This window comes from Odontomachus brunneus, unplaced genomic scaffold (genome assembly GCF_010583005.1).
Source record: "Odontomachus brunneus isolate Ranch 3 - 2012 unplaced genomic scaffold, Obru_v1 Obru_scaffold_063, whole genome shotgun sequence".
Lineage (NCBI taxonomy): Eukaryota > Metazoa > Arthropoda > Insecta > Hymenoptera > Formicidae > Odontomachus > Odontomachus brunneus.
The window spans coordinates 498,782-511,035 of record NW_022639513.1 but is presented as its reverse complement, the minus strand read 5'-3'; the positions used below and the strand labels follow the sequence as shown (position 1 = coordinate 511,035).

At 32.7% G+C, this 12,254-nt stretch overlaps 2 protein-coding genes, 1 long non-coding RNA gene and 2 other non-coding genes across 5 annotated transcripts in view; 3 read left to right on the top strand and 2 right to left on the bottom strand.

Moving 5' to 3' along the window:
- The window catches only part of LOC116846348 (odorant receptor Or1-like), a 4,318-nt gene extending 934 nt beyond the window's left edge, over nt 1-3,384 (top strand). The window contains exons 2-6 of the mRNA XM_032820054.1: nt 1,064-1,599; nt 1,720-1,819; nt 1,885-1,992; nt 2,880-3,035; nt 3,239-3,384. Coding sequence (XP_032675945.1) covers nt 1,064-1,599; nt 1,720-1,819; nt 1,885-1,992; nt 2,880-3,035; nt 3,239-3,292 — 954 coding nt within the window. The 3' untranslated portion in view covers nt 3,293-3,384. The remainder of the gene's footprint in view (nt 1-1,063; nt 1,600-1,719; nt 1,820-1,884; nt 1,993-2,879; nt 3,036-3,238) is intronic.
- Trnag-ucc lies at nt 627-698 on the bottom strand. Its single transcript has one exon. It is a non-coding gene; the product is annotated as a tRNA-Gly (tRNA).
- On the top strand, nt 874-945 carry Trnag-ucc. Its single transcript has one exon. It is a non-coding gene; the product is annotated as a tRNA-Gly (tRNA).
- LOC116846349 (3-ketoacyl-CoA thiolase, mitochondrial) lies at nt 3,381-8,749 on the bottom strand. The gene is made up of 8 exons (XM_032820056.1): nt 8,605-8,749; nt 6,823-6,989; nt 6,496-6,627; nt 5,878-6,142; nt 4,591-4,766; nt 4,148-4,348; nt 3,847-4,001; nt 3,381-3,759 (listed from the first exon to the last, which is right to left on the bottom strand). The coding sequence occupies exons 1-8, from the start codon at nt 8,621-8,623 to the stop codon at nt 3,675-3,677; spliced, it is 1,200 nt and encodes a 399-aa protein (XP_032675947.1). The 5' UTR covers nt 8,624-8,749; the 3' UTR covers nt 3,381-3,674.
- On the top strand, nt 8,643-9,409 carry LOC116846350. The gene is made up of 2 exons (XR_004378464.1): nt 8,643-8,791; nt 8,983-9,409. It is a non-coding gene; the product is annotated as an uncharacterized LOC116846350 (long non-coding RNA).
- Nucleotides 9,410-12,254: the final 2,845 nt, after the last annotated feature.

Here is a 12,254-nt window from a genome sequence, read left to right as displayed (position 1 = left end):
TATATATATATATATATATATATATATATATATATATATATATATATATATATTTTGTACATAAATATATATAATATATACAAGGTATCTGATGATAAATGTTCCGTATCTCGCATATATATAAATTAATTTAACTTTTAACTTTCTCTTTCTCTCTCTCTCTCTCTTTCTCTTTTAACAATTTAACTTTATATCCTGTATAGATTAGATCAAACTAAACACAAAATTTCTCTACTATTTCGCAAACCACATAAAATTTTGAGTTATTAATTAAAGAAGATTCGCAAATAATCACGTGGAGTACGGCAGATGAGTTGTGATAGCGACGTCTGTCGTTGTATGCTTGCAGATTAAGTCAAACTGGACAATTCATCTGTATATCACGTATGATTATTCGCCAAGCTTCTTTAATTAATAACTCAAAATTTTATGTGGCTATTTGCAAAATAGTAGAGGAACTTTGTGTACAGTTTGATCTAATTTACATGTATATGAGATATAGGACATTTATCGCCAGACATACTATATAATAAAAATTATAATTAATTATTGCAATTAAAAGTTTATATATATATATATATATATCTTAAGTTTATATGCAATTGTAAATAAAAAAAATTCCAGTGTGCGATGGCCGGGAATCGAACCCGGATCAACTGCTTGGAAGGCAACTATGCTAACCATTACACCACCATCGCACGTTGAGGTTCCCATCCTACTTTATACCTGATACATTATGCGGAATGTATGTACAGAATATTAAAGAGATTGCATGTGGTCTTATTTGAAAGTGGGGAACTGGTTTTCACAATTATCGTCAGGCACGATAGATAAGAATTACATCTGGCACAAATCGCGCAAATGTACCAACGTGCGATGGTGGTGTAATGGTTAGCATAGTTGCCTTCCAAGCAGTTGATCCGGGTTCGATTCCCGGCCATCGCACACTCGATTTTTTTTCTTCCACAATACTGTTTTTTTTTTTTTATAATCAGCAAGTATTATAAATAACGCCAATAAATTATTCTTATGTGCGATTAATTTTTCATGTCCATATGCTTAGGTGATAGTCATGCTTCGTTGTCAAGCGCGGATCAAGGCACTCCTAGACATAAGCAACAGTCACGTCTTCAATCGACACGACAAGACGCACCAGGATCTCCTGATCAGCTACACGTGGAAAGGTCTCTTCCATCATGCGGCCTATCAGAGTTTCGGGGCAATTGCGGTGTTTTGTTGGGGCTTCACTCCCATCGCCGATCTGATCGCCGGCCGCTCGCGCAGACTACCGATGGAGGGATGGTATCCTTACAACGTGACGAGAACGCCGGCCTTCGAGATCACTGCAGGACATCAGGGTGTCGCAATCATAATCGCATGCTTCCACAATGTAGCGATGGACACGCTGATCACCGGTCTGATCACGGTCGCTTGTTGTCAGCTTGCGATTTTGAAGCGAAACATTATCTCGATAGATAACGAGAAAAATATTCACAGCGCGTCAAATGTCAAGGGAGAGTCGGGCGAGATTGCAGAGAAAGATCATCTGTCTTATCAACAACTCAAGCGAAACGCTGTACACAGTAATATGATATTTTAGTAAGATATCTAAGAGAATATAAAATCCGACATTCACACGTTGATATAACAAGAATCAACCATTCGTTCGCATTTTTACAAGATTTTAACTCTATTACAATTAATTGCATTGATTCGCAGTTTCACGAGGGAAATCCAGGACATTTTCGGCACCGTGATCTTTCTTCAATTTCTTTCCAATTGTGTGATCATCTGTCTGATTGCTTTTAATGTATCGCAGGTGAAGAGCTCGACTCGTCGTGTATCGATTATGTTTCATATGTAACTGGGTTATCTGTGCCGCAGATGAAGGAGTATGTTCCGGCGGTGCTGATTGGCATGCTGACGTATATGTGTTGTATGACATATCAGATATTTATCTTCTGTTGGCATGGTAATGAATTGCATCTCCATGTGAGTACAGTCAATTGCAACACGCTTAGATTCTAAAAATATTCAATACATTTCCATTCTACATAAAATGATTTTTCTTTTTCATACAGAAACCAGCGATAATAAATGAGTTCTATTCAGTAACACAAGTTGAATATCATTCTGTTTTTATTCCATATCCAGTGAGCAGAAGCTCTCAAATCGACGCATTACTATCTTTAAGATACCATTAAGAGATCATAAAGAATCTGTAAGATCATAAAGAATCTGTTTCTTTATGATCTTTTAATATCTTAAAGATGACTAATGCCATCTTTAAGATGTCGATTTGAGAGCTTCTGCTCACTGGGTATCCAATGAGTAACAGAGATAGAATGATACTTATATCGACAATGTTACTAAATGGAAAGCATTTAATATATAGTGACTATTTTCTACGCACGTATATATACGTATATATACGTATGTATAAATGAAAATTGTAGTAACTTCAATAATATTGAGTTTTGTAATAAGCAATTTCGAATTTTTCACGTAAAATATAACATTTATATTTTTATATCATTATAATTTTATAAAACAATGCGTGCGCTGTGTTTTGAGAAATCTATGATTTTCCATTCTTTTTATTGTTTCATAAAATTATAATATCATAAATTGCAATTCTTTTATTTTACCTGAAAGATCCAGAATTAATTTATTACACAATCGAATATAAGCTATTATGGCTGTGCGCTATGAAGAAAATGTGAGATTTGACATATACATTTGACGCCAATCTGTATGAAAATTGGCTAAAATTGGCCAATCTGTATGAAAATTGGCTACGTAGCACAGACATATGACACTGCTGGCGAATGTATTAAATTGACCTTCCTGTACAGAGGAGAAATATGTATAATTTTCAGAGCTTACGCATAGTCACAGCAGCTTACTCGAGCAAATGGTTCTCGGGAACGGAAGGATTCAAGCGTGGATTACAAATTATGATGACAAGGGCTCAACGTCCGTTCACTCTAAGCGCCGGCAACATCATGTTGCTCTCATTGGACACTTTCGTACAGGTTCACAGTTTATCGGAAAAATTGTAGTTGAAACAGCTTCTACGTTTACTGTGAATCATTTAATAATTTGTCAGTTTTTTATTAAAATCCGTGTAGGCTCAAAATCGAGCAGATGGTTTTGAGACTGTTTTGACAATTTTGTATATTTAGAAGCGATATGTCGAAATACCTATGACGAAACTAACGGTTTCCGTGTGTTTCAGATACTACGGACGTCCTACTCGATTTTTACGGTACTTCAAAGTACAGCCGCCTAAATAAATTCGTCGTTAATATCGAATTTCGTAGATATCCTTATCGGATCACATAGCTTTTCTTATATCCTAAAAAAAGAGCTCGGAACAATTACCAACAGTTTTGCTTTATTCGGCATTAAATTGCTATATGTATAAAAATATATATAACTTTTTGTATATAATATTATTTGCGCCTATACAATCTCATGGCTCACAGTGAACAAAAAAATGACAAAAAATATTATTGACATCATAATACCACTTAACATCGATCACTGCGATGAGATTATTTTAATGATCAACAATAATTTTATATATGGGCAGAATAAATGCTGCAAACCATTACTGCATTGATTTTGTTCATATAACAAATATCACGACTTAATTTTGGCAGTCTTAATAATTACAGTGTCTCTACCATCAAGGCAATGCCCTGGCCGCCGCCAATGCATGCCGAGCCAATACCTAGTTTCCCAGCCTTTCGTCTCCTGTAAAAAACAAACGCAGATACGTTTAAGTACTGATATAGGAAAAAATGTGGTCATTTTTTTGGTGGCGTTATAAGAGGGACATACTTAAGTTCGTGCACCAAATGAGCGGTGATTCTACTACCGCTAGCGGCTAATGGATGTCCCAGAGCAATGGCTCCGCCATTCACGTTTAATTTGTTCAAGTCTAGATTAAGTTCCTTTGCGCAAGCCAGAGTTTGAGCTCCAAATGCCTCGTTGATCTATTGGAAATGAGACAATCGACATGCGCACATGTCGAAAGAAAATAAAAAATCTAATCTTCCGTGTCATTTATTTTTTATGCATTTTCGCGTTAAAAGTGCCATTTTGCGAAGCACATCTTTTGCTACGTAGATATGAATCCTACCTCCACTAGTTCTATGTCGTTAAGAGATTTGCCTGTAATTTTGAGCAAGTTCTTGATTGCTGGTGCAGGTCCAATTCCCATAATACTTGGATCCACGCCGACGATGGAATATCCTATTAAACGTGCCAATGGTTTTAATCCTTCTGTCTTGACGGCTTCTTCGCTAGCTAGAATAACAGCGCCTGCTCCGTCACAGATACCCTACGAGGAAACGAGAATAAAGTTAATTACTTATAAAACTATATAAATGATATAATATACATACACTGCATTAGTTTTGTTCGTATAACTTCCAAGACGAACTATTCAACATTTAATAAAACAACAAATAATTAATACAATCTATCTGAATTATATAATCCGATTAGAAGTTTGAAAGAATTGTAGATTAGATTAAGCTAAAATTAGTTCATTTATATCTGTAACTTAAAAAAAACACATACCGATGCGCTACCAGCCGTGACTAATCCATCTTTTTGGAAAACTGGTTTCAATTTAGCAAGGCTCTCGAGTGTCGTTTGCGGACGTGGATGTTCGTCTACCGTAACAGTTACATCTTGCTTTTTAACTTTCACTTGAATAGGTGCTATTTCTTCTTTGAAACGGCCCGCATCATTGGCTGTAACATATGTACTTTTTCAATAAATCTCGAATAATATACAGAGACCTATCACTTTAAATTTATTTAATTAAAAGAAAAAGAAACGATTTAATGAATAAGAAATTTTTATCTAATATCTAGCTGATACAATTTTGTAGGATAATATACTCAGAATTGCAAAAACATCAATTTTTTCTTAATTATATTCCAATTCAATGAACAATTGATTGTAGTAAAATCAATCGAAGAATGTTTAATTGACGATTGATATGAGCAGAGAATAAAAAATTATTTAATTAACAATTAAACTTAGCAAATCTAATCAAAGAACACCCCAAAAATGGTTTAACCCTTTGGGGACGAGTGTCGGCATATAGCCGCCCAAGCCGTTTTACCGTTCCGGACGCGTGTCGGCATATAGCCGCCCAAATTAGTTCGTAGCTGCAAGGCTCGCGACGTCTGTCGTTCTGAGCGATAAGATACGCATAGGTATAGTAAAAGAGTCACGTTTTCATTTAAAGACATTAGGGGCCATTAGCGATGAAGTCTTATCTTCCTTATAGCCCGTCGAGCGGCTCCGTCCCCAAAGGGTTAATTGATCATTGAAAATTTAGTAATTTAGTTGAAGATCGTTTAAGTGATGATTGATATGAGTAAATTCAATCAACGTGTGTTCGATTATTCAAGGTTACAATATAGATAATATTCATACCGTAGCATCGTAGCAGATGCCGATAATGGAGAAGTGTCAAGTAGGATCGGTATTGATTACACACATATATCAATCTTCGCCAATCTCAGATTGAATCGGTTGAATTTGCTCATATCAATATAATCAAGCAATTAAACGGCTTTTCAAGACTTAAATTTGTCAAGTTTAATTATTAATTGAACGATCATTCATTTCTGTCATTCATATCAATCCTCAATAGATCAGTCTTTAGTTGAATAAAGTAGTTAGGTTAAAATCAATTGTCAGTTGAACGGTTTTTCGATTGAACTTGTTGAAATGAATTGTCAATTAAACGGTTGAGTAGAATTAAATCCACATTAATTGTCAACTGGACACAATAATTATTTAAAAATGTAATTAGTTACTCATAATTCTAAATATATTATAGATTTATACCAGCTTTCCAGCGTTGTTGACTGTTCAAGGCGAATTGGTCAACTTCTTCCCTCTTCAAGTTATATTTGGCACCCAGTTTCTCCGCAGTCATACCCATAGGTAAATTGCAATAAGTATCGAATAATCCGAGCCAGAGTGAATCTTCAAATTCGTACTTCTGTCCCAGAACAGTTCCAAAACGAATGCCTCTCACAACAAAAGGAGCTTGGCTCATGTTCTCTGTACCTCCTGTTAAGACGATTTTTGAATCTCCTGCTAAAATACTCTGTAACAAAGAATTCATATATTAGTATCTCTGGCAAAAAACGTTTATAGAAAACGATAGAATACTATTCACATTTGTGAATTCATAATCCATATTCAAAAAGATAGAAAATAATTATTTTATTCTATCGTTCTCTATAAACTTTTTTTTACTAGGGACATTTGTGACCTGTGTATTCTGCAAATTTCTCAGAATTATGTATTAATCTTTCAATATAAAATATGCGAAATTTTATAAATTATACGTACATTAAGCTACTTACAATATGAATGTGTATGTATATGTGTGTGTATATGGGCATGTGTGATATTTGTTCTATTTTTCAATCTTTTTACTACATCTATTTGACCAACCTGAGCCCCATTTACTATTGATTGGAAACCAGAACCACATAATCTGTTCACACTGTACGCAGGTTTATCAACTGGGATTCCAGATTTCAGTAAAACATGTCTTGCTAGGAAAGTTCCATCAGAGGATGAGTTCTGCATAAGACAGAAATTAAATAAAGATATATCATATTTTTGCAAGAATTTTTGAAAGTATCTAATTAAATAATAATAACATTACACATTGTGTGTAATAATTTCCTACTTAATATTGTAAGTACATTACAATATATGTTGTACATAAGTTATATCGTTGAATAGGATATTACAGCATTGATGTAATACACTTACTGCCATGATATGTCCAAATACAGCACTATCAATCTTCTCTGGGTGTATACCTGCTGCCTGCATTGCAGCAGTTGATGCAGTTACTGACAATTCTGTTGCATTTGTGTTCACAAATATACCTCCCATTGTGCCAAATGGGGTACGCTTAGCAGCGATAATATAAACACCTGAAAGAATTTCAATTAGGCAAGCTGTGTACAAAAGATTGAGCAGTTAAGTTCATTTTCTCTATTTTTTTATATCTCAACTATTTAATCAGTTTACTTTTATATTTTACTAGGATACAATTTTAATAGAAATTGGAGAAAACTTGAGATATATGCATGATATTGAAAAGAAATAACATTAAAATTTGAATTCTTATCAACATACTCATATATATGCAAACTTTTACTGCTGTTAAAAATATGTAACAAAAGCTTACCATGTAAAATAGCAATTTGTAATTTTTTACTTTCTATTCTATTTGAATATTTTATATTTTATTCTATTTGAATATTTTATATTGACAATGAGTTCTCAACGAAGATGACATTAGAATATCTATCTTTGATTTTTCTCCTTCCAATACTCCATTCACTTGTATTTTGAATATTTAAAAAATAGCATATCTAACATTCTAATTTTTTGTGGTAGAAAAATGTGCAACATCCACATTGTGCAGAATATTCCTCGCAAACATAAGATAATTTGGTAACTTCCACGCATGAACATATCAACATTTGATATATTCACATCCGACTAAGTTCAGGATACCTATTATGGATTTTTTCGGAATCAATTCCGATCGAAAACATTCAGTTATTTCCTAGATTTCTATTGTCTTTTCTAGGGGAAACGCAATTATTCCGATCGGAATTGATTCCGAAGAAGTCCATGATAGGTACCCAGAGCGCACATATACATGGGCACGTTGTGTGAATTATCCCCTCTCAATACTACCGGTGCTACTGGGCGAAATTTCTGGCGACACTGTTGAACTAGTGCGATATATTAAAGTGAGACAAGTATACGTTTTCTCACTCTAACTTATTGCACTAGTTCAGCAGTGCAGCTACAAAGAACAAGGTACCTATTATGGACTTCTTCGGAATCAATTCCGATCGGAATAATTCCGTTTTCTCTAGAAAAGACAATAGAAATCTAGGAAATAACTGAATGTTTCCGATCGGAATTGATTCCAAAGAAGTCCATAATAGATACCCAGGCCTCTGATCTAGGCTGCGTTCGCTTTGGATGCTTACGCGCTGTAAGCGTCATTTTATCTTTATTGCTCATTACATGCGGGAAGAAGATAGAATGACACTTACAGCATATAAGCACCCAAGGCGAACACAGCCTTAATCTCTTAACTGGATGATTTGCACTTTTTGCATCGGTTTATAACATCTTTTTTGTGACGCTTTTGGCATTAACATGTCTTTACTTTTTGACTACACTTCATACTTTCTTTTTTTCTCTCTTAAAATGTGCAAATTACACTTAAATATACATTTGCTTTTTATTACAAAAAAACAAGTGCATTTAAAAATAACCTATTTCAATACGTATTATGTTTGTCTTATAAGGTTGCATTCTAAAATATCTTTTTCGAGGAAAATTTTACTCTTAAATCTATAGTTCATGTAACATATACTATAGACTTAAGAGTAAAATTTTCCTCGGAGAGGACGTTTTGGAATGCAACCTAGATAGTAATGATTCATAAAATTCGTGAATACTATACAATTTACGTGGAAAAATAATTTTCGAACGAAAAGTATATATAAAAAAATGTTTTACCTTTCGTCAAGGCAGACATTGTGATGAATCACGTTTGGATACTGTACACAGCAATTGATCATAAACTGACGATATAATCACTCAACCACGGTCAAAGTCAACTTCACGACGTCTGAGGTACCGACGTGGTATTTATCATGGAGGGTGTTTGTGGAGGGGCAAAGAATATACCGCGAAACTTTTAATGGTATGTCAGCAGTATCTCTTTTTAAGTTCATCACATTGTTATCATTCTTTTATCGTAAATTTACGTAAATGCGCATGTTTATGTACGATAACTTAAATCATTTATTCATACTCTACTATTCACTCATTCGTTTTCTATTAAATATCTTTTTTAATAAGCACTAAAATATTCAATTTATATGCCCATTTCAGAAAACATATTCAGAGGATTTAATCGTTACCTTGAACAAGAAAATGGATACTCATAGAAAAACATTTGAGAAGATACAGCAAACACTTTAGCAAACTCAGATAAAAGCGTCGCTTTCCCAACAAAAAGCATAATATCAAAGTCGCAATTGCTTTGAGATTATATTCAATCGTATAATTAACATTTAAATGTACACACTTGTTGAAGTGTAATTAACGTTTAACATCAACAACATCCCTCATTGTATGAGCAATGTAAACTTTCTGTTTTATTTATTTATACTACACAACATTTATTAATAATCACCCAGCTATATGTCACAATAACTCAAACACAATCTATTTAAATTGAAAATTATGTGAATCATATAATATATTCTCTTCTCAATTCCTTTGTATCAATAAATGCATTAGCAGTTATTTTATGATACATAAGTGTATTTCAGTTAAGATGAGTTTCAAGTAATAACTATTAATACAATCCTATAAGACTTCAATTGGTCTACTCATACTGCAACCACTCAGTGAACTCTTGGATCTGGTTGGTACTATTTATACTTTTAGATTTCATTTAAATTTAAATATAAACCAATTAGAATTAGCAATTGTAATATTGGATATATTTATAATAGACATTTGAAATTTTTGTTCCTCATGAGATACTCAAATCTGAATTTAGACAATTTAGATCTGAATTGAGTTTTCTATTTGAATCATAACTCAGATAATGGAAGCTTCTAAAAAATATCTTAAAGAGTGTCCTATTTCTTTTATATATTTTTAAAATGTCTTTTAAAAGTTTATGCTGCTTGTTTATATATATGACCTTACATTTATAACTATAATTCAGCTGAAAAACTTTTATCTGACTCTAAATTCAAATTTGAATATTTCACTTAATGCAATTTTCAATAACGATTATTAATATAGGCCTTAATTTAATTAAAATGTAATATAAAACAAATCAGTAATGTAATATATTGTGTTATGTACTGATATTAAATTTAAAATCGTTCCTCAAATAGCGGCGATATTATATCGATATTTTTAATATCAGGATTTTCAGGATAAATTAAAAAATGTCTTATAACCCATTGTCGAGTTATATTATGTCTTCGATACAATACAGAAAAAATTATTAGCTAGATGCTGTTTGTAGCCATCACAACCTCGATTCCGTTTCTTCTTGTTGGAGTGGCCGGGAATTCACCTCATTCCACTAGTATTCGATTCCTCTTCTTCTTCTTGTTGAAATGGCCGTGAATCGTATAACCTCGATTCCTCGTTAAAGAAAGTGGCGGCTCATAGCGGAGACTTTGGAACTAACTTATAAAAATAATGAGTTGAAGGGTGCAATCCACTAGGCGCTACAAACGCTTTGAAAGGCTCAAAAAGAAGCCATGACAACGCTTCAAAAGATTTGTAGCGTCTAGTGGATTGAATTTGTTATTTCCATAAATTAGTTCCAAAGGCCCATATTCTGAATCTTCTTTTATTTATAAAAATGCTTCTAAAAGAGACTTAGGAGCCACCTGATTGGCTGAAAAGCTACATTTAAGGCACTTTTATCGATAAAAGAGGATTCAGAATATGCTAAAGAATGGGCTAAAATCTCCGCCACGAGTCGCCACTTTCTTAACAAGGAATCGAGGTAGTGATGGCTATAAACAACATTTAGCTAATAATTTTTCTGTATTATATTGAGCAATTTAGCAATAGATAATATGTTTTTCTCATCCTGAAAAATATATAGACTATGTATAACAAAGATAGAATAAAGCCAGCGATGCTTGTTTTCGTACTAGATTGCTTGCTAGATGTAAATACTCTGTTTTGATTGGTGCGTTTCCATCCATCTTCAGGAATTGTTAGATAAATATTAATCTTTCTTGTTGTTTATTTTTATTTAAACAGTCCCGTTCAATAAGCAACGCATTTTTTTAAATAAAAAAATGCTGCTAGCATTGAATACTGAAGTCAGATCATAAGAAGCATGTATTATTTCTAGCAGAACAATCACCGCCAGGTACGGGCAAATAATTTGTCAATGTTTAAACTTATATTTCACTACAAAAAAGTCGTAAGAAATAATCGTAATCGCGATTTTCGCAATTCTATAAGACTTTTGCAAATTGGCCTTGGATTATCTGCAAAAGGATCCAAATGTTAAAGTGTACAATGTTGCTGCTCGTGAGTAGTTGATTGTTGCTACTTTCAAAATGACGCAGACCAACAATTTCAACATATCATGCACTAAAAGTATTAGAATTTTCTAAACATACGCAATATATATTTGTTATTTATTGATTATTTAAAAAAGCGAAAACGATGTATTAGAGTAATATATTTACCAGTGATAACTTTACGTTCATGTTAAAAAATAAATTTGTATGTAAATAGAAAATATTAATAACTATTAAATTCTTTCTAATATTTCTTTTATTAATAAAAGTGCCTTTCAATGTCTTATGAGCCGATAAGGAAGCTTATAAGCCATATTTAGAGGCAATGTTATCAAGAATTTACAAAGAGATGACCTATTTCCCAGTCTATTTTAAACAAAATACTTCATTAAATTAATGTCGTGTATAAATGGATTTACGTAAGTTTACGATAAAAAACGATAACAAGTAAGTGATAAACGTAAGTAAAAATACGAAAATATATTTAAGTGTATATTTTATGTACTACCTAAACTTTTTCGCGTGGTGAGTAAATGGCCATTATTTTCTGAGTTTTTTTACGTCTATTATATTCGACAATTTTTTACACGATTTAAATAGTGTTGAGATCAGTAATTTCTATCGATACATCATATATATTTCGCGATATACCATGCTGAGCACAGATTCTGTGAACTTTCCACATATGCTTTCTTTTTCACATCAACTTTCTTTTTCATCACTTTAAAGTTTGAGTACACATTTATTTCATTTTGAATACTGATTATATTAGAGTGTAATTAAACAAATTACACAGAATATACAGAATAATTAGGTCGTTCAATGTTTTATAACACAGGGTGTCTGATAATTCATGACACACTCGTATGCAAGTAGAACTCAAACTGAACAAAAAATTCCTCTGCCATTTCATAAATAACCATGTAGATTTTTAGTTATTAATTAAAGAAGATTGGCATATAATGATGTGTAATTATGTGATAATGCGCAACTAAATATTTTTAATTAATAACTATAAATCTACATAGTCTTTTGTAAAATGCTACAGAACTGTTTTGTTCAGATTGATCTAATATAAAAACATAATACAAC